General features: G+C 36.5%; 1 protein-coding gene across 1 annotated transcript in view; it reads right to left on the bottom strand.

Annotated features, from left to right (window-relative positions):
- The window catches only part of LOC121862290 (brefeldin A-inhibited guanine nucleotide-exchange protein 1-like), a 101,705-nt gene that overhangs the window by 31,090 nt on the left and 46,568 nt on the right, over positions 1 to 24,047 (bottom strand). The window contains 12 exon segments of the mRNA XM_042360422.1: positions 2,454 to 2,486; positions 2,823 to 2,930; positions 4,015 to 4,033; positions 4,035 to 4,165; positions 5,504 to 5,664; positions 8,178 to 8,350; positions 10,996 to 11,171; positions 14,971 to 15,061; positions 15,063 to 15,237; positions 18,901 to 19,062; positions 21,307 to 21,436; positions 22,004 to 22,132. Coding sequence (XP_042216356.1) covers positions 2,454 to 2,486; positions 2,823 to 2,930; positions 4,015 to 4,033; positions 4,035 to 4,165; positions 5,504 to 5,664; positions 8,178 to 8,350; positions 10,996 to 11,171; positions 14,971 to 15,061; positions 15,063 to 15,237; positions 18,901 to 19,062; positions 21,307 to 21,436; positions 22,004 to 22,132 — 1,488 coding nt within the window.

Genomic DNA, 24,047 nt, shown 5'->3' on the forward strand with positions numbered 1-24,047 from the left:
TGATACAGGTGATTAATTTTTATCTCTTATTGCAACATACATGACAGTTTATATTAAAATTATTCACTTTGTTTACAAAGGATTCCAGCAATGCCGAGCAGATAGGCGAGCGAGGGGGCGTGGCGGGAGGAGGCACGTTTGACAGTTGGCACAGACCCAGGTCTAATGCTGTATATTTATCAGTTCTTGATTGACTAAGCTTCTCTCTTATAAAAAGCCAGTGAAATGACCTGGGTGAATATAATTAACATAGCTGGGATTCTTGCTTAACATACTGAAGGTTTATTTGAATATAAACATGTTGTAGTCGCACTAGACATAACAATTTTAGTACCGTAATCAAGTGTACATGTGCACTCAGCTTTAAGGAAATCTATGTAAAATCTACCCAAATACAGTTGAAAACATTTTTATAAAAATGTACTACAGTACTATTACCTAATGTACAAAAGAATTTTTATCTCTTGAGCAAAATACATAGCGTTTATATTCAAATTATTGGCTGTCTTGCAAGGATTCAGCAATGCAAAATATAATCTAACTTTAGTCCTGAGATATTATACTAAGATAAAAACTGTAAGCCTAAAAGCCTGGCTGGGGGGGGCTGACGGCTCTGCTGCCACCCACCCAGCGAGGGGGTGGGGAGGGGGTTGAGGTGATAAGTTTGAGGCGAGGTTTCTCTGTGTTTATTTAACAGTCCTACTAAGCTTCTCTCATTTAAAATGCCAGTGATATGACCCTAGGAAATATAATTTCACATAGCTGGGAATTCTTTGTAAGATACTGATTGTTGAATATAAACATGTTGTATTAGCACTAGACATAACAATTTTAGTACTGTAATCAAATTAGTACATGTGCACTCCAGCTTTACTTCTAATTTATTTCACGTTTCTTTTTAGTATGGTGTGTGAATGTAAATGGATGAAAATAATGAAAAGAGAATTTATGTACATCTACCCAAAATACCAGTTGAAAAACTTTTTTTATAAAATGTACTACAGTATTGTACACAAATGTACTACATTTTTTATATCTTGAGCAAAAATATATAGCGCTTATGTCCAAATTAATCACTGTCTTTGAGATTTCAGCAATGCAAATTATATTATCCTTTAGTCTGAGATCTTATAAAATAAACAAAAGAAATCATAATCTTTTATCTCTTGAACACAAGGGTGGCGGGAAGGGGGAGGGGGAGCAGGAGGTGAGGTGACAGAATGTCTGGCGTTTGTTTATTTATTTATTTATTTGAGATATGATTTGACAGTTGGCTCTGAGCCTGCCTGCCTGCGTGTTTATTTATCATTACTTAAGAGTGATAGCTTTCTTCTCATAATTTTCTACCCAAACTGACCTGGGTGAATATAACTTACATTGGAGGATTCTTGTAAGATATTAATTTATTTGAATGTTTTTTTTAATTTAAATTTTAATTGTTTTATTCTTGATAGAGGAAGTGGGATCCTAGTGCTGTCCTTGCCCTGTACCATAACACCAGAAGCAACTTCTGGCCAGTGTCACAAGTATATACAGTACAGTACAGTCATCCCTTGGTTATCGCGCCCTGAGTGGGACCCTGCCGATAAGAAATTTTTAAGACTCTATAGGTTCTAATTGGTTCATTTACCCCAAGACAATCAACCCCAAGTTTCCCATTTCACGACCATTTTAGACCCACTAAATATATATATATAATGTTGGTAAATATCATAAACACACATAGGCATGGCTAGGTTTATTATAGTGAGAATGCGTTTAATACTGTAGTCCACAGAAAGGCTTGTGTAGCTATGCTTTTTTTTATTTGGTCCCCATCACTCTGACCCGTTTTCTCTCACAATCAGGGCGCCCTTAGGTCCTCCGTTTTCTCTCTTAATCTTAGAGTGCACCAGAAACTTTACTATTTTTAGTAATGTAATACAGAATTACGCGTTCCTCGTTTTACGCGGACCTCCACGGGTTTAATTGACCGCGTAAATCGAGACTATACTGTATTTAAGAAATCATTCACATTTGACACACATTAAGACAAGATCTAATGTTATGTAGGAGAAATACAGGGTATTGAACACACAAACTAAGGTCAAATAGATGAAATGAGTGTCACCATATATTTCATTTTGTTTTCTGTACATTTGCCCAAAGTTTTCACTTAAAATTCTCTATGAAATGTAAAACCCAATTTTAACTGAATCTGTCACAATAACATATGAACCTTTAGCCATACTGGTACTAATAGTAAAACAAGCTGTACACAAGTAATGTAAGAAATAGGTTCCATTTTCATGATAAAGTTTGACACACATTAAACAATAAGTGAGCTCCCAAAATTGGTGGATAAGAGTTACATTAATAGAAACATGCATTCAGTCATGTGAGAACAAGGCTATAACTGTTAGTAGTCAATATATTACAAGAAAAACCCAGGCTTGTAAGGCAAAACTACCAACCTCAGCCTGTCTCTCGTTTAACTCCACTGCACTCTGTGATGAAGGAAAATTAAAACAATCATAAGGAAAAATAAGATTAACATTTAAAATCAGAGCCTTACTGTAATTGAAGAAGGCCATCCTCAATATTTATTAGCAGAACTAAAAAATGCCACGTAAAATAATTTACGATAATAATGTTAATAAATTAAATATCATATATCAATATACAAAACCCCCTATACAGTAGATGTACTGAATATCATTTACATTACACTTACATGTATCTGTAAATATGGAAGAAAAGAAGAGAAGAGATAGATGGAGATTGATTCCCAACAATATCAAGCTATTCTACTCGGAACTTAATGTCAAATTATGAAGGCATACCTCAGTCTGTTGTTCTGGTAATTTCATGTTGTCAAAGATTCTAAACACAATCTGGAATAAGTCCTTCCACCAGTGAGGTGAATACGATCCTCCATAATTTTTCACAACCTGTAACAGAAAAATTAGCAAATTATGAAGTGGAACCCAAATATAATATTAACACTAACTGTTAAAGTGTAATACTCTTTCAGCCACTCACATGGCCATTTATATTTTCATCCATGAAGCAGTCTAGTTACACAAAACAATAGTTTAAGAAAAATGAAAGCTTGTGACTGTTTTATGATAGAAGTCAATAGGCAGAACAGTATTTCTTCCTTCTTAAAGTGTGTTCAAGATATGACATTAAATAACATGTCAAAATTGACTAATACTGATCTTCCAGTTTATTGTATGTAAAAGCGATAGAAGAGATTGCTGTATTCATGAGGACACTGAATTGAGTTTCCAAGTTTTCATGAGGTTCACACAGAGATCAAAAGAGAGAGAGAGAGAGAGAGAGAGAGATAAGACCTGGAATTATGGTAGTACAGCACTGTATACTGTACAGCTTTAATGATTATCTTGAGGAGATTGGAATCATGTATACCAAATTAATTTTTTGAACACAATTAGAACTGATGCCACGGATAAAATTTTATTCGTTATTTTGCCAGCTACGTATATATAATTTTGCTCATGGCCACGGCCTAATATAGATCATATGAGAGAGTGATAAGAGAATCATAAAAAGTATTAGAGGTTTCATATGGTATATATTATGTATTACTACACTACACTATAATACAAGCATATTCTACATGTTAATAATATGAGGTGGCTGAGGCAGGAGGTGATTGTATAACACTCAAAATGTATGCCACCGAAGGTGGAGCGGAGGTTATGTTTTCACTGCCAATTTCATTGAGTGCATGTACAGAACACTATTTATATTTCTTAGACACATCACATTAGTGGTCTTCAGCAAACACATCCAATGCCTCCTCAGAGGTAGCTGCTGGGTTACCCTCCTGTACTACCACAATGGCAGCTCCCGCTTAAGCGAACTTTACCCGTAATAATCAGAACTTGGTTGTGTTTTTCTGGGTTGGGGATACATGTATCTGGTGCTGGACCCCAGTCTGGCTTGCAAGGGATCGGATTAAGTGAGTCCGGGTTAGAGAGAGTTCTCTGTATACAACTTATAACTTACCTCAAATAAAACAGTGAGAAGCGGTTCTGACGTCTAGTTTACACCTCGTGATGATGCAGGAGAGTTCAAACAGGATTGGAAACCAACCCCGTACCCATACTCTGTCCTCAGCACAAACAGTCACATCCTCGAGGTTATGCTCTCTAAACATCTGCAATCACCCAAAATAATCCTTATAAATTCATATACAGTACATATATTATAAACATTCATTATATGTATGCATAAAGATGCCTGAAATACAAACACTTTAACACAATCAGGCACCTGGGAGGGGTGAACATGGGGCAGTCAACTGTGTAAACTAGCCCTACAGCTGCTAAAAGCCAGAAGAGTGATCTGGAAGTGAGACTGTGATAAGCCAGCAGGCTGCAAAGATTTGGGCATAAATTTTTTTAAATTGTGCAAAAAGTGATGCATCTACAGACTGTGTCCCCTACATCACTTCCTAACCCCTAGCTATACCTCAATAAACACACAGTTGTCATGAAAGAAATACGTTTGTCTATCTCATAATGACCCGGAAGCATCCACTTTGCACGATGCAGGAGCTTTTCACCATGGCTAAACCAAACTAGACAAATTACTTATCCTTTCATTTTCCATTAGTTTGCAAGTACTATACCTTTATTTTCTCACGATGAAAATTTTATTTTTATGAACTTAAATTTTTCATGAAAATTGGACACACACCGTGCACAAAAAATTTACTGCAAGCTGCAGCTGAAGGATTGATTTTAGATCTGTGAGCTATCACATCCACCTTGCCATTCACATTTTAGCTCACTCAAGTCTATTTACAACATGACACAATGAAAAAAATGCTTCGATGAGATGTGTACATAAATAAACAGTAGCTACCGAATTGTCTCCAACACACCACAGAGTGCAGGGATGGAAGATAACTCCCATATCACCACACATACCACCCCTCATTAGGCTGTTACAGCACATTAACATATTGCAAACATAAGGTGAATAAACTTTTACCTTAACTGCAACACCTATAATAGCATAGCCCAGTCCAAAATGCCTTATGAGCATAAAAAGCAGTCTAGCTATTAGTTTTTCCTATGAAGGCAAATGTCCTGCCTGTGGGATTCTTAAGCTGGTAATACAGTTAATACTGCTTCTTGCTTTAAATGAGCTTGAGAGTAGGTTGTACATGCACTGTGTGCTGACCAACGCTTATTAGCCCCTAGTCTTAGGACTATTGTAGGTTTCAAATCTCCTTTGTTGTTGAACAATTTGACAATCTTCAGCTTAGTCCCAGCCATCAAAGATTTGGGTTCCCTGGGTTCCTAAGCTTCAGCCTTTGGTAGGCATATTCAAGAGTCATTCTTGACAGGCATATTATAAATGACTTTCAACAATAATATGTAAATTATACATAAATATTAATGACCGTTTATCCATAATTGTAGAAGGATGACAAGGAGAGACATGTGTATAGTGTTAAGATATTAACAGTTATTTTCACTGTCCTTACCTGTGGTTTCTCATCGACATATTTAGCACAGTCTCTAATCAGTGATATGGCCTCCATGCTGGTATCAGGGAATCCAGCATTACAAGCAAACTCACTTAGGCACTTGACAGAATCTTGAAATGAATCTATGACTGTAATGAAGTGTTTCTGGTAGATTTGACCTGTAAGCAAGCAATGAAATGTTATTAAACTTCTAACACAAGAAAAATACTGTAGTGAATTTCTGGATCTGAAGGAATGGTACTGAAATCCTGTTTTATAATGAGTGATAAGCATATGACCTAAATATATGAGAGCTCACTATAACCATCATATTGCCACCATATGTTATCATGATTGTAGTTACCTTACCAAACCATATGTAGATAAATAAATTCACAGAGACAAGACAAGAACCTCTGAATGATATAAATGTTACCAATGAATAAAAGACCAAAATACTGTAAAGGTTCCTCCTGGAAAAATATATGTGTCAATTGTTTATAGAAACTAAAATCTGCATTGCTCTTAATGATTACTGCTGCTCCTTAGGCTTGTCAGATCTATTCCATGACCCAAGGAAGAGAGAAGATATTTAAGCTGTCCATTCACCTCTGATCATAAAACTTGATTTTATGAACAATTTTTCATTTACAATCAAGGCTACATGGATAGTTTAAATACAGTACATTACTGTATACAGAAACTAGGAAAAACCTGGAGGAGGAAATAATCACCTTAAGTAGCTTGGAAACTAACAGCAATGATCAGTAACTACTGAGAGGTTATATACCTTACCAGAAATACTTAGGTATCAGCACAAAGCCATCTACTTTTTCCCTAGCCTTTTTTGGGGTATTGAAACTATGGTCATGAAGTCACTTATCCTTACGTATGTCTCAGGAATACACCCCAGAATTATTTAAAGTATTTCTTAAACACCCTGCATAATGCAAATATAGCCATAATAAGTAATAAGAGTGACCTACATGTGTTAACTTTCTACCACGCCAAAACACACCAGTCAACTCTCACACTACGAAGTGCTATTGTTGTGTGTTAAGTAAACCACAGAATTTGCAGAAGAGTCATTTCTATATGCCAGTGTGCCTTATGAATAAAGAAAATACTGTGTCCAGTAAAATAATATAGATATAAAATCCAAAAATAAGGTGTGGGGTATACTGTGTGGGAAAATATTGAATCAAGAAATCATCATAGCACTGGGTGTTTGTTAGCTGTGAGAAGAATGTGCACGTACCATTATTACATAAGAAATACTTGTAATAAAAGTTCAGACTTAGAAATAAAGATGAAGGCGAGCTTACAAGCCTCTCTCACAGAGCAACAAGTCACCCCCACGCACCAGCAGCATTTTCTCTCCCTTTGTTTGCACTCAACCATTGCAGCATCTCTCGTGTTGTACTCAAAACATTCGTGTTTCTGTGTGAAATGGCCCGTAAAAGACTGCCTAGTGTCAGTGCTAATGATGCTAGTCGAGTGAAACGTTTAGGAACCCTAAAAGCCAAGAGGAAAAGACTACCAATCACGATGTTTTTCAGGAAAGAACCAGCTGCTTGCCCAGCTGATTAGTCTCTCTCACCTACTCAGTCAGCTGCTGCCAGCTCACACCCACCTCCCACCACCTGCCTACCGCCTCTTCACCACCCGCCTCCCACCCACCTCCCCACCACCTGCCTACCGCCCACGCGCCTCTACCACCACTCTCCACCACCCACCTCCCCACCACCTGCCTACCACGCCCGCGCCTCTCCACCACCCGCCTCTCCACCACCCGCCCCTCCACCAACCACCACTGCATCACCCTCTTCCAACAGTGATCCTGATGATCTCCCTATGCCTCAGTAACCAGATTTCATCCTACTGTACAGTACACTTCATCAAGCTCTAAACTTCCACATACAAAGGTAAGTAGTATAGGTGACTTAAGTTTCTAATACACAGTACAGGTATACAGTAGTGCACTAAGGTAGTGTAAGTTCCTATTTGCAGATTTGCCAATTTGTGCCATTCATTGGAATCTAATACCCCCAAACAGGGTTTACTGTACTCTATTTATCAGCATTGTAGTGTATTTTGCATCTGCCTATTCCATGGTTTATTCAGTAATCAGTTGCCCGAGTGATTATGTAACAAAATCAGGTCGTCATTTATCACTTACAGGTAATAAATAATGTTAGGAATGGAGTAACTCCATATTAAATACTATACAGTACAGTATGCTATAATGACCCCATTGCAAGATGATCTGCTGAGCTTTCAAGGGTATTACCGTACATGTGAGAATGCATACCCCTACTGTATTACAGTAATTCTCATGGGAAAAATTCCTCATTATAAAACATTTTACAATAAGTCCCTTTTTTTTCTGGAACACATGTAGCGATACTAAGGATCCCCTGTAGAGGTATTCCTTGATTATCATGAGATAAGTTCCTAAAATTATGCGTTAGAAGAGAAAATACTATTTCAATGAAAAACTTGTAAACGGTGAGAGTTGCGTATTTGAGAGAGAGATTATGTGTTGCAAATTTCAATGTACTGTACTAGTTAGACATTACCTGAGCAAATTCATTCTCTATACAGGTAATCTATTTCTAAACAAGTGTTAAGTTGAAATAAAAATATGTAAATTCCTGTTTAATCATATACAAAAATATTCATTCAAACTTACATATAATTTCTTTTGTAGTTTCAAATGCCATTTCTACAATATTTTCATCATGGTCAGAAGCTGCAAGATGGAAGACGCTGAATATATTTTTCCATCCTGATTTAATGTTCTTTGCTTGAGAATTCACCATTTGTGTTATACATCTTACTACCATGTCTTTTATTACTGGTGACCTGAGGAAAAAATACATGAATTAAATTGATTTTCTACCTATTAATATCAATCATATAAACTGTATTCTACAAATCTGCATGATGGAACAAGTGCACATCATACAGTACAGTACTTACTAATATATAATATTTATACACCAAAAGCTCGCTCTGTGCTACCCATCAGAATGTTGATTCTTTATAGAAATCATTGTCCTCGGATTTCTACATAAAATAAAACATACAACACGTAAAAATTACAAGTGAAAACATGCAGTGCTCGCTAAGGAAACTCACCACCACCAATGATAGTACAGTACTGTAATGTGCACTCTGAGGCAATTAGTGCTCTCATTCTGTCGCTTTGAATATTGCCCACTGATGTCTGTCTTATTTTCACGACTCTTGGAGAGCATCTACAAACATCCTCTATGTGTTAAGTGAGAAGTGGATAAAGAGGACACAATAAAAAGGCTAATTAACAAGATTCATCCAAGAATCAGGACTTACAAGATCAAGTCACAAAATTCAAGTCAAAAGAATCTCTTGAGAATCAACACAAAAAACTGATTCAAGACTAAAAAGACTATAAGATTCAAACTTAAGAACCACCAAGAATCACTACAATTACAGCCGCCCACAAGCTGACCAGCAGTCACAACATTACTGACCTAAGTTGACCTACCACGAGACCCCTCATTCTCCGTGCCAATCTCGACTGTCAATACCGTGTACACCTAACATGTGTACAACCAATGTCCCGAGTGTCAATATCCTATGTACACCTAACGTGTGTACGTCCAATGCACATAAGCATAGTCCTACATCACAGCAGAAACCAGGAAGCCAACTTGGATGGTGATCATAATCATCAATGACACTAGAAATGTGACATTATCCCTAGTAAATAAGAAGCCACCACACTCACGAACTAGCTGAAGATCAACACTAAGGGATCCAAAACCATTGAAGTTCATCTCTTCCAGTAGGTTAGTGTACAATATGCATTAGTATTTTTAAGACTACATAAACACATGTGAACTTCAAGAAGGCTTCACACGGCAATCATCATAAAGCACAAATTCCCGCATCTGCTTAGCTACACACCCATTCTATGTAATGTGGGTAGGAAAATGTAGGTTAATAACCATAAGGACTAAGTTAAGTGTGGCTGAGCAGTGTTCTAGCACCATTATGTATCTATAATAAATATCTCAATACTGTATACTACAGTACCGTACTCAATAAACCCTCGCTCCCTGCAGGGCCAGAGCTCAAGTGTCTGACCTCTAAAATGCAGACATTTGTGTTGACAAACTTGCCAGCTTCCGTGCCCCTACAGACAGTAGTCTGACACTGGTCTTCGGTGAGAATGAATGGTTTCTCAATATGGGAGCTCATAGCTATTCCTTACCCATAATTAAATACATATCTGTACAAATACTTATAATAAAAAGTTACCACAAATAAAGTATAAACAATCAGTTGTGTTTTAAGAAGATTCCTGCCACTTAAATGTGTTTTCAAGACACTACGTAACTATCACAAAAAGTGAATACATCATATTTACAAGAGTATTAACATATAATACTGATGACAACAACACTATAACATTTGGAGAAGCACTGTATGAAAGGGTGTTAAAACTTTCAAGCTTTATGTGACTGCATGCTGGGGCAGAAAGATGTTACCACTGCCTCTCCCATGCTAGAAATTGTCCTTCACAACCCTCTCAATCCCATTTTGGCCTATCAAGTCAGCGTAGAGTTCACCAACAATGATGACATAATAAAAATTTTCCTATCCCTTTGTCATTACTGGATGATTATCAAACATGATTTTGAGCGAACAGCAAAGAGAAAAAGACTCCTGTACTCAGATACAGTTTCCTTGATTTCTTATGAAGTGTTGTGATGAGAGACCTATTGCAGGTTTACTCCTGAATACTGTACTATACCCCCAGGAAATCAGACTTCCAAGTTGTACTAATTTTTATTTATTTATTTATTTATTTTTATTATATATATATTTTTTTGGGGATTAGCCCACCCGGGCACAGGTCAACGACCCAAATTAGCCTAGGGGCCGAAAATATAAGAATAGAAAGAAATTAAAAATAGAAAAGGAAAAGGTTATATTAATCTACACCACGAAGATGCCGGAAAACCAGCTTTTTGAAGGGAGACAGATTGTATGAGTATGGAAACACAGAAAAAGGCAGAGCATTCCACAGTTTGGCTGTGTGAGGAAAGAAGGATGTACTATAACGGGTTATTCTAGTGTGATCAACATCCACACAGAAACAGTGGGCACCGCGGGCAACACGTGTTACTACGATGTCAAATCCACCGAACATTGGCTGTTAAAGTACCTGTAAAAGAAAGAGTGTGAAGCAACATTGCGGCGACGAGAAAGAGAAGAAAGATTGTCGACTAAAGGGGAGAGTTAATAAAACAAAATGCCTTTGATTCCACCCTATCTAACAGTTGGACAGAAGAGCCACCCCAGATATGAGAGCAGTACTCCAAGTTAGGACAAACAAATCCCTTATATACTTGAAGCAACTGCTCTGGGATGAAGTAGCTTGGGCATCTGTAGGTACCTGGATGGCAAATCAATCTCACTGGGTTCTTACAGTTCCATAATTAAAAAACAATGCAACTTACCTATTCTTTTTCATTATGTGCTCAAATGACTCCAGGAATTCCTTTTGGAAGCGGAAGTTGGAGAATTCCCCCTTTTCAATAAACTTCATTGATAATTGGCGAAGGGAATCCACAGCAAATACAGCTATGTCCTCATTGGGATTACAACCAACTTTATTGAAATGATCACCAAGTACCTGGAAATAAATTACAAAAAGACAAATATTGTATATTAGATACAGTAGAAAGTCGATTTAAAGCGATTCAATTTAAGATTATTGATTTAAAGTGACACCCACAATTAAGGACAATGTTTTAATTTATAGCAAATCTTTCCTACTTTAGTGTCAATCTGGCGCATCATATTTTAAAATTCGTGCCTAATGTTTCTCTGAGTACGCTACACTGTCCTAAGGGCAAAGCTGTACTGTACATGTACTAAATGATTACTAAAATTTTTGTCTTGTGCAAACTGTAGCATGATTATATTCAAATTAGTCACTATCTTATAAGAATTCCCGCAATGTAAATTATATTCTCCCCAGTCACTTTTGTGACATTTTATAAACAAAAAACAAAAACTCAATCTAAAGGACATAAATAAACAAATAAATACTTCACTAGACCTTTAGCGCCAACTGTCAATAATGTAACAACACACTTCCCCAGCCAGGGTTGGGTGGTTATACAGTAGGCTTTAAGTTTTTATCTTATATAATATCACAGACTAAAGTTAGGAGAATATAATTTGCATTACTAGAATCCTTGCAAGACAGCGAATAATTTGAATATAAACGTCATATATTTTGCACAAAAGATTACTTAGTCATTTGCAATTAAAACTAAAATTTGTACTGCATGTCTAATGCGAACTAGAGCATGTTTATATTAAAATTAATCACTATCTTATAAGAATTCCAGCTATGTTAATTATATTCCCCAGGTCAGTTTAGTGACATTTTATACGAGAAAAACTTAGTCACTCTTAAGGACAGATAAATAAATAAGCACTAGACCTTGGCATCAACTGTCAAACATATCACCTCACCTCCCTCCCTCCCTCCCTCCCCCTTCTTCCCAGCCAGTAAACAGACCATTTTGCATCCCTTAATTTTAGCTGTGTTGATTTATGAGTGTTTGTTTCAACATAATACTACAAAAAACAATGTTTTATTTATTCTAGGAGATGGACTGAGGTGCATCTGGGTTGACTGTCAATCTTTTTAGTATTTTGTTTCTCTCAAGAACCAAACTAAATTATTCCATTGAAACAACTTTGATTTAGTGCGAATTCGGTTTAAAGCAACCTCTTGGAACATATCTAGCGTTATATCGACATTCTACTGTACATCAACTTGCAGTAATGAATTTAATTTAAGGAGAGCATCCGGCTGAAAATACGATGAAAATCGGAAAATTACGAAAATATTCAGAAAAATTCCTGTGGAAAGTATGTCGATATATTTTGATTATGTAATTCGTAATATTTATGTAGCTATGCATGATTGTTCTACCCACCCTTCAATTAGAGGGCCCTTCTGTTTACATAGCAAAAGCTGTAGAAAAGTATTTATAATAATAATTTGGTGTAAAGCAATACCAATCACTTGGTAAAAATCAGTATCTGGCACCTTTCTTAGCTAGCTAGCAGCAGGACAAGTCAGTTACCCACTAAAGAAGCGAGAGGTAGGTTCAACCAGGTGTTGCTTTCGCGCCACCCGTATCTCAAAACGTGTTTTTCTAGCCTTCAAATCCCTAAGGCCCGCCATTTATGGGCCGATTCTAATAAAACAAAAACTAAGTAGTAGAATAGCATAGTGTGCATAGCGAGAAATTATGAAGAAATAGGATTTTGAAAATTGATAAAAAATGTACAGGAAAAATTAGATATCTGGGGTTAGGCAGAACCGATCAAGGGATACTGTATAGCAACAATGTATCTGGTGTCCTTAATTGCTGACAGAAAAATCGATAGATTGATTAATCAATTATTAAAATATTTCATACTTCAGCCGAATCTTCCCCTTAAGGAGTATGAGACTGTATGAAGGAGACTTTTAAACTAATGAGTGAAATGATTGCCATAAAAGGGTTGTTATTGTACTCTGTATATGAACTTATTGTACTGAAGAAGTAGAAAGCTGTAATAGATCCCTTCATATTCAGCTCCTGTTGAATGCAAGAGAGTAACTCAAACTCACATTGTTTGATGCTTTACATCACAGCTATCCAATTTTCCCATTAATATCAGTTTTACATAAGACATCTGCCGTTCTTCTTTATCTGGCTTTTAAACAAAATTCTCTATTTATGATCTCCTAGTCATTCTCTCTGACATGTTCCACTGGCACTCTCCAGTACCTTAAATATGACACAAAACTCATTTCAGATTAAATTCACAATTCTCATAATTTTTTCCTATTTTCCAAAATCTGACATGTTTAAGGGGATGAGTTACTTCCATATTTGTGACAACACAAATAAATTTTGCTTGTGTTACCTTGCCCTCAATGTCTGACTGTTTTCAAGTTGCAGATATAATACTTGTGTATCGAAAATGCAATACACTTGGGACCAAGAGGATTTTGGAAAGTACTATCCCAAGATAATTTTGGAAATATTATATAACTACTCCAGGACAAAGTGAGGCCTGTGATTGCTTACTGGTGAGTGATGAATACATTATTTCCACTACAAATGACAATATATTTACAATAAGATTGAGAAATACATATTTAACAAAGATACGAAAAAAAAATGCATTGAATTATTACTCCTTAATGTGGCATGAAACACTGAAAGTTGCTTTGTCTATTATAGTAAGCATTGGAACTGCCAGCTGTATGATATTTTCAACCTCATATTTTATTGTTATATTAAGCACAGTGGCATGGAAGGCTCACCCCTAAATTACTGTAGCTAAATATCAAAAAAAAAACATTTGCAGGTTATCTTATTATTGTGAACATGAAACAGGTGCTACATAGTCCGACATACAAAGCCCAGTTTCCATTCTGTAATGAGGGTTGGTGATAGGAAGGAAATCTAACTGAAAAACTTGCTTCAAATTTGTCTGATGGCAACTGGGACACCATGCAATTATGATTCACCTACACAACAGTGGAAAATGGCCATAAAACGATGATGGTTCCACAGCAACTGTGCCATAATCACAACAATTCTCGATAAAACAGACTGAATTATAACAACTGCAAACTATCATGCTGGCATAACTAGCAGTCAGAATCACACACTGCCTACTCTGGCTACACTCAAAGTGGACACTGGTAGCTTATATGAAAATAAAAACTATTTTCCTGAATTCCCTTTATAAAAAGCGAGAGTATATGATCCTACACAATAATATACCACGACTGAATTTTTCTTCTTTATTGTATGTTTAAACAGGAAGTAATGAAGTAATTAGAACAACAGAAAAAGGCCAAGCAAACCAAATGGACATACTACCTGGGTAAAGGGCCATAGGAAAGCTTCATTAGGATATTTAATCATACCTTTGGTAATTATGAAAACTAGCTACATAAAATTGCTCTTTTTTTTAACTACAGTACATTGTACTGTAATGTAATCATTGGTGAAGAACATATTGCTGATGGGTGATGCTAAGTTATGTAGAGTGACAGGGTAAACCTTATATACATTTGCAGCCATACTGAGAAGAAAGAAAGTTTGTATGCTGGCCCTTAATTCTGGCCACACAGAATTACAGCAGGAAAAGGCTTGGGGAAAAAGTTTTAACAGTTCAACAAAAACAGTGAAACAGTTTCACTCTTTCAAACACTTTCAAGAACTTGGATACGAAAATTTGTTTTTATCCTGGCAAGCTGTATGAGGTAACCTGGTGTGGGATGGGTCAGGAAACTTATTTACCCTATACAGAATATATTTCCAAATACAGTACCGGGGCATATTTTTCTTTTACAAGATGAACAGCTCACATAATTTTCATATGAAAATTATGTTCATTTTCCTTACCTCCCATATTCTGGACCACTGAAGCCTGATACGACCCATGTTGTAATAACTTATTTCCACAATCTTCTGTAGCGAGAACATTCGGGGATGGTGCTGCTAATTCTTCTAAGGATACTTGGCACAAAGCTTTTACAAAATCAACTACTGCATCTCCATCCAACCGTGTAGACCCAGTAAATATTCTGTCAACAGCCACAACAACACTTTGTGATGACGTTTCACCCATGGACTCTTTGATGTGAGCCAACTTCTTTTGTTCGCCAGTAACTGGAATAATGAGAATAGCAAAAATATGATTTTGACATATCTTATCTAACCAAGAAACAAGATTTTTACAGCCATTTCTTACCTGAATACAATGGCTAAAATAAAATTTATCAAAATATCTGACATATGAACATCTATTTTAGCACTTTTCTGGGAATTTACTCTGTCAAACAAGGAAAGAACTGTCACTTTACATTCATCTGTTTTTTGGTCACTCTCCAAACAACTTCCAATTTGTTGGGTGTCACCTAAAAAGGTATTATTCAATAAATTTTTTTCCCCAGAAATACAATCCAAAAGGCAGGTAAACTGGGAAAATTGTAAGAGTCTGAAAAGGCAAGGTGATGCTGTTTAATGATGTAATATAGAATTAGACTAAAAATAAGGTATGACCAATGAGCTAATGTGAATGTAAATATACCTGGGAGTGAGATGGTGGGGAGAAAGGCATAGGCTTTGTGAAGATCTGAATAACTGCATTCAAAACTTTATTGTGAGATATGGAATGATTGATGGAAAATTTAAATGCCAGAGTGGGTGACATGGAATTACAGGGCATACAGTACCCTTTTTGCAGACACATGACTTAACCCATATAATTTGCATAAACAAACTGTCTGTCCACTACTCTGAAGTTCATTATTCATAGGAAGAAAAGGTAGTCCAATGAGACTGGTAATCTGTCTTATTGGGGTCACAGTGTACAGTGTCCAAGTCTGATGTTTGATAGTCTAATGATTCATCAGCATTACCATTTTACTGCCATTTTTCTCTCTTCTGTGGGTTAGACATGATTATCTGATGGCAAAGTGTCTTGGTTGCCCACAGGCAAACTTGAAGCAAGTTTTACAGATGGATGAACTTAATAATGCAAACCCACTTTTACAGTGTTGAACTAGACATTATACAGTATGTAGGATTTCCAAACACCCCCTTTGCTGGCAAGGCAGGGTTGCTACTATGAGTCATTAAAAAATTACCAAACTGACCTAAAAGAATGTCCCACACACACAGCACATCACACATAAGTGTACAGGTTAACAAACATACTCAGACACCATTGTGGGTTGATGGCCTATGCTTGGGTAGGCTATTTAAAAAAAAATTAGACGGCCTGTGCTCATCTAGAACCTATTAAATACACTGAGATGCTTGTAGCATAATGAGTGCAAAATAGAATCGCCAGTGCTTCACCAACCTAATCTTTTATCAAGAAACGGCAAAATCTTGTCATTTTAAAGGTGAAATTATACAATTTTACACAACATGGGTCTGGTAAAGGAACAACGGTTAACAATTGGCAGTGAGAGGGAGAATAAGACACACAAGCTTTTCAATAAATCAGTCATTACCATAATTTATATAATTCTTTTATGCATTCTTACAGTTACCAAATGCTTATCATTTTATAATGTAATCGAGTGGTAAATAATGGGTGTAGATGGATGTGCTATATAACTGATGCAGGTTGGTCGTGGTGGTGGGTGGTCAGTTGATGAATGGCTGTAAGATGGAGATTATAAACATACCTTTCCTTTGTATTGAATTTACTGGGTAATTTATTTAATATATATTTTAGGTTTCTGAAATAAAATTTTCTGAGATACACGGTTTAAGCTTTAAAACCAGGGTGATGTTCCTCAACGTTCTTAATTTTTTGGGTATATTTTGAATGTCCAGGCGCGATGAAATACTTTGTATGGGATATTTATTTACTTGGCAACTCAACTCACCGAATCTTTGTCTCAAGCCTATAGTGAGTTTTTTTCTCAGCTGAGAAAAGATGCCCCGCCCCCTCCTCAAGAGTTACAGCTGATTGGCTGTTGCAAACCTGTCCGATTTTGTCCTGAAGTAATGATGTATTTCTAAACTAGTTTATTCATAATCGTTGGGATGACCGTTTCTGACGAGAAAGATATTTAGCTAAATTATATAAGATACATACATTCATTATTTCAAATATAAGCATCGGAAGTTTATCAGAAGTATTATACATGAATTAACTGTTAAACTCTGGTAGCAAATTCACGCTTTCGGAGGATGCATTTAATATACAGTATACTGTACTTATTTTTACCCACAATAAGGCATACTAAGACAAATTACATATCAGTAATACTACATTATACAAAAACAAGATTTTAAAAGATCAGAATCACATTGAAATATTACACGACCATTAGCAGAGGCGGGAAAAATATGAAGTTGTAGTTGCCTGAACATTTCCACCGGCACCTGCCAAAATTTTCAAACACCATATAATATATGACATATTGTTTGATCAGTTTCAGGGCTGAAAGCTTGCCTTTGCCAGCAAAAGAACTGACAGTATCACATCCAGTGAAGAATGAATGCATTCCAAGGATAGCCTTGCATACAGAGGATCCGAGAGCCTGTGCCATTTGGTTGATACTACTGTACCGTGGTCTGGTCTTTGTTGTGCACTTGATACAATGTTGTAGATATTTCAGAGGCAAAAGCAAAGTACAACATTCAAACATCAGTGTCTTTGGAAATACAATAATAACTATTGCCTCATATGCAAAATTAGCTGTGTGAACCATGTAATCTTTGCTAGCATAGAGTCTGCAATGTCTTTGCATGTTTTCTTGTCCGACGACAGTATGAACAAGTGTCATAGCATCAATGATGCAAGCCCGAGGTTGTGGTAACATTTCTGCATATGGAACATTTTCTTTCTACTTCTCTACTTAATGCAGATTTATTCGTTTTGAGTTTAAGACCTTCTGGATCAGCAATGGACCAAGGAAGAGGCCCAAGTGGATGTGCTAGCAAATCCTGCATATCAAGTTTTCTGCTCTTTGTACAAATGATCATGTTGCTGAAGAGATTTCTATTTACTTTCAATATCACTTCTTTTCCCTGCACTTTTACTGCCTGTGTTTTCTTTTTGAGGTCAGAAAATGTTTTCAGGTTTAGCTTTTTCATTCTGCTGTTAAAGTCCTGTTGTTCAGCACTGTCCTCAAGCCTTTTCCCTTTGAACTCTTGATAGGCATTTTCACCCAATTCTCTGGCATGCATAATATCATATACCACATCTTTAGGAGGTATAGCAGGGTATAGCTACATGACTTTGAACTGCCCATGTAAGTCATTTGGGTACCCCTCTTTAATATTAAATTTCTCCACTTAAGCTGTACCTATGACACTGATATCATAAATTTTTGAGAAGTAGAGATGTTAAGCTTCCCAATGGAATATGATAACATTAGTCCCTCCTGGTGGTACCTCGGCCTCCAGTTTTGAGGGTTCGGCCCACTGACTATGAGTGTGAGAGTGTGTGTGTGTGTGTGTTGAATGTTTGAGGAGGCTTTTCACCGCCAGTCCAATGTGACATTGCCAAGTCTGCACCTACATCTCTACCCTCCCTCCTTGATGAGTTCTTTTTGTCCACAACTGTACAATTAATTATCAATCTTCTACTTATTGGAAATTTTTATCATTCTGGGTTATTAATCTTGATTAAATACATTATCTTTTCAAAAATGATCCTCAAGAATTTAATCTAAACTTTGAATTGCTATTGCTGAAAGTATTCAGAAGTTCTAATAAGAACCATGACTGACATATCAACATACTGCTAAACACCAATAGTAACAACACCAGAGTACATGTACTGTATTTGAATGTGTAAATACTTACTGAATTCTGGAAAGGCATCAAGGAAGTTGGAGGTTTCATGTGGCATCTTGAGTCCTGAATCTTTAATATACTGTGGCTTGACCCCAGTTCCAATCAGTTGTGCTAATTCCAGTTGACTGATGCATTTTAGAATCTCAAGCCATGACTTTCCAAGGTAGTTTCCTAGGAAACAGTAGAACATAAAATAAAGGAATTAATATGGACCAATAAAATGTAATCACAGTACAAACGAACACTAGTATTAAACTTCAAATGGACAAACATTTGTAATAAACCTATCAATGATAACAGCATGTTCAAACTATAAGATAGAGAGCCCAATAGCTATCCTATATCTCACTAAATCCTTTATTCATTTTTTAACCCTTTCATTGAAGCATACTTTGGCCTAACACCCTCCCCTATGAATAGCACCTGGCAGCATTCCATTGCTTACAGTAAAATCCATTATACATGTTTTTCCAATTTTATCATTAAAAAAAGTTTCATGGCAAAAGATTGGTGCTTTGATGGATTATGCTGCCTGAAGATAAGCCTGCCTCACCACAGCAAGAAATTTTTGCCAATACCTACTGTAAGTCCTGGAAAGGTTTGAACTTTTCCTAAAGTTCACACCATAAATAATAAAGAGCAGGTCATATTTTCTGCAGCTTGTTACCCTGTATCTTTTCCTATCTTATTTACAATGCCTCTCTCTACCGGAGCGCTCCCCTCTATCAAGATGGCTTGGACAGAAGAAATTTAAGGCTGCTGTATGGCTACATACAACCTTTGCCCTCTCTATTTCCCTTGTCCTCTCCTCTGTTGTCACTATAATGAATTGTTCCACCATTCCCTCCCACGATCTAGGCCATTCCCCTCCACCTATTGCACCTAACACAGAATGAACTGATATGCTATTGCATGGATATCTTGAAACTACAGTAATACCTCCGTTAGCCGGAATCCCTCAAACTTGGAACTCTCCGATAGCCGGAATTGAAATTTTCTCGGAAAATCCCAGGGATGGTTTTTTTTTCCGGGTTTGAGAGATGGAAATCAGGTGCATTTTCCGGAAATTGAGAAAAATTTTCCGGTACCCAGAAAATTCCGGGGATAGGGATATTTGTCCGGGTTCGAGAGATGATGTAATGGGCAATTTCTGGAACTTCCGAGAATATTTTTCCGTTACCCGGAAAATTCCGGGATGGGGGTATTTTTTTCCGGCTTTAAGAGTCGTTTCGTTACTAGGAAATCTCATTCCCGGAAGTGCTTTGCACCAATTGTTCCAGCTAATGGGAATATCACTATTGGAAAATGTTTACAAATGGCAACATCAGATACTGTATACTAACATAATAACACATCTGAAGGTAAAGAAGTACTACCCACCTTCAAAAGGTTGCATTGTTAATATACTGTACGTACAGTATTCTTTATGGCAGAACTAATGAGAAGGGCACTGAAAAAATTTCCAAAAGTTATTCACTGTATCAATTGCTGTTGGAAGAGAAACAAAAGAGATAGAGAGCAAGTTTGCTGGCAGGTTTACCTAAGAAAAGTTCTATCAGTGGGAGACAGCAGCCTAACTTTACTATATTAGTTCCTTATGAAGCAGCAATTTTCCACTAGAAATAAGGTTTACACATTATATAAATAAATATATATCATGTAGATCCACAATGGAAACATGGACAGGATAAATCTCAATAGAATCACACAGGAAAAGGGAAACAATGGAGAACCTTAGCTTTTGCCTATATTCAAGACATCTTCATAGGCAACTGAATTACAAGGACTGAGAGAGGCTTATGTACACAGGATGACCTTACAAAACATCATGTCAGGTTAATAACATGAGATCCACTAATCCATACACCACCACAATCATAAGTGGAGCTTATAAGAATGGGCGATGTAGCTAATCCTGTCAAGTCAGGTAAAAAATACGAGACCCACTAATCATCGATCCTACATCTACCTAAAATGCTTTCAAAGCATTTTTAACCTTGGGCCACTGACAAATAAATTTGTGTAACATATGATCAGTTTTGTACTGACCATCACTAAGGTTTATAGAATTCATTTCCCTAATCAAACTTGCTTCAACCAGAAGTCTTTCAGTGACACATGTTGATTTATACACTTCTAAACTGCTTTCCCAATCTATGGGATGATTATTGTTCCTTATATAAACGAAAAGTTCATATGTTTGCAGTGGTGTTGGTGTAATTCCATGTTACTGACCTGACCTGATGTTTTGTAAAGTCACCCTGTGTATATAAGCCTCTCTCAGTCCCTGTAAATTCAGTTGCCTCTGAAGATGTCTTCAATTAAGACGAAAGCTAAAGCTATTCCATTGTTTCCCTTTTCCTGTGTGATTTTATCAATAAATAATTATATCTATATATTATATGCTTTTCTTACCATCTGTATGTGCAACTGTGATGAGAGTTTTGATACAGTCGACATTCTTGGCTTTCATTTCAGTTAGAGGCGAATTTGCAGTTAAGAGGGTAAAACGGGCGAGGCACTGCACAAAGGCATTTCTTTCAAGCTTGAAAAAAAAAAAAAGTTGTTAGTACTCCAATGGCATCTTAATACTAAAATTCTTGAAGACTCAAAGTTACATGAATATGGATGTGGGAAATAATAGATTAAGAAATCTGCAGAGGATCAAACTAAAAAATAGTTTTTCACTTTATTTAACTTGATCATATATCTCATTGAAACATTAGTAAAACACTGAACTCAAGCTTCAAAGCAAATCATATTTTACAAACAACTGTTAGTACATGATATATGGGTGAATCTATGCAAACTCTTTAACATTCTTTTCTCAATCAACTCCTCACTCTTATGTCACATCTTTACAAAATTACACCTTCATACTTTCACTAAACTAACAAACTTGCACCCCATTCACATATTAGTGGCAAGCATAAATGAAATGCCTATTGAAGTGCTCCTTCCAGCACATCACTTTAAAAATACCAAGTGACAACCTGTATTATAAAAGGCACCTGGCTTTAGACCATACAGTCTATTATTCATTTATGCAAAAAACAATTTATAACACCAGTCTAGAAAAATAATAAGAAAGTGCAATACCGCTTACACTTACAGTCATTTGAAATATGCATGTAATTCTAATGGCACAACGAAGGCCATCCAGACAGAGAGATGCCACATCTGCATCATCACAGTCTTGTAAGCCTACTGAAAATGCTGCCAGAAAAGTTGTCCATGCCATCTGCAAAAGAGGATATTAGCATTATTCAACATAAATGAAAACAAGGGTACCTGTAAAATGTATATAAAATAGCAAGGATACATGCTTAAGAAACTTCAATTATCACTTTTTCTAATCAACACACTGGACTACTTTTAACACTTCTTGCCTACAGAACAACTATAACACTTGGGCCATTTCTTACGTGAAATGCATGAAAACGATTCCATAAAACTTTAATTATAAATTGAATTGACCTTTACGTTCTTCGCATCCCCTGTGACTGTTAACCCTTTTGATGTGAATCCTGAGTAGATTGCTGTACCTTCAGTGAGAAGGAAAAGTAGAAAAAATAAATAAAATCATCAAAAATATTTGACCCTCCAAAGTTAAGCCATATGAAATTGGGCAAAACTGACTGTAGAAGGACCAGGGAAGACAAAAACTCTGATGGATGAATGAGATTAAAAGGCGAGGTCCCAGGAAGATGGAAAATCTGGGAGGATTGATAAAAGTGCCCCAAAAAACCTTTAGGGAGGACTGTAGTTAACAGCCCTCAGACATAAGGATGGCACTTTGATCGATCAATTGATTTAAACTGTGCATATTTTTCCTCAACATATAAGAAATAATCCGAAAACCTAAGTGACATTTGACTAAGATACAAAATATTTTATATGCAGAGCTGGCTCTATGCTTTTAGGGGCCCTAGGCGAGACATAATTTGTGCCCCCCCCTCTTATTTCACGGAAAAACATCCCCATCCTGCCCCTCCCAGCCTCCCCTCCTGAAAAGGAAACCAAATGAGTGCTAACAATTTGTTGTTGTTGCAATTTATTATTACTTAAGTAATTTACATATTAATATTTCTAAAATCTAGGATCTAGAATTTTTGCTTCCTAGTTTTCTTTGAAGCAAAATCGTCTATACTGTCATCATATGACACTTGTTTCCCAACAGCATTATTTATGCTAATGACAGCATGCCCATTAAGCCTATCCTGAGCCATCGTAGACCTTAGGTATGTTTTAAAAAGTTAAAGCTTTGAGAAGCTCCTCTCTGCTGAAGCTACAGTTACAGGCAGAGTGATTGCTATGCTCAGGGCTGTCCACATGTTTGGATAAAGCTCTTTAATCTTCTTTTTATGTATATATTTAAGAGGTTCCAATGCTGTCATATCATCAGAGGGTAAGTCTGGCAGATTTCTCTTCTCAAACGCCAGTTCTTTTCCATCAATATCTGACTCTCCACCATAGCTCAGGCTGTCACTCAACTCCTGACATTGTGTTGTGAGTGAATCAATGGTCAGTTCTTTGAAGTGAAAGAGAACTCCAAATTTGATTCTAACTTCTCCCAGGCTCTAGAACCTTTCATTGAGTGATGTGTGGCAGAGTCTACCACCGTATTGAAAAAAGACAATTCTATTCTTCTCAAAGCATCAGAAATTGGCTCATCTGGAGCTTCATATCAAAAGTGTCTCTGTCATTCGAAGTCATTTTCCTTTAACACAGCCTCCACATTCATTTCCTCACATGTCCTTAGCTGATGCTTGTGCCGAGACAAATCCATTCTCTCGGTAGCTCACAAGGGAGGCTTTAGTGTTCTTGAGTAAGCTCATAGCCACATCAAGTTGCATGTTAGTAGACTGCAAGAGTTTGCTCACTTCTTGTATTTGTTGCAGAATGTCATACCATATCACGGTGAGTATAAAAAAAACAGTAAGACCCAACTTCCACCACCAGAATATAATTTACATTGCTGGAATTCTTACAATTTGATGATCATTTTGAATATAAACATCATAGATTTTGCATTAGACATACAAATTTTAGATCTACTTTAAGTATTTTGTTTACTCTGAGTAAATATGTTATCTTTTGTGCAAAATATATGACATTTATATTCAAAATATTCCTGGTCTTACAAGGAATCCAGC

This window comes from Homarus americanus, unplaced genomic scaffold (genome assembly GCF_018991925.1).
Source record: "Homarus americanus isolate GMGI-L3 unplaced genomic scaffold, GMGI_Hamer_2.0 scaffold31037, whole genome shotgun sequence".
Lineage (NCBI taxonomy): Eukaryota > Metazoa > Arthropoda > Malacostraca > Decapoda > Nephropidae > Homarus > Homarus americanus.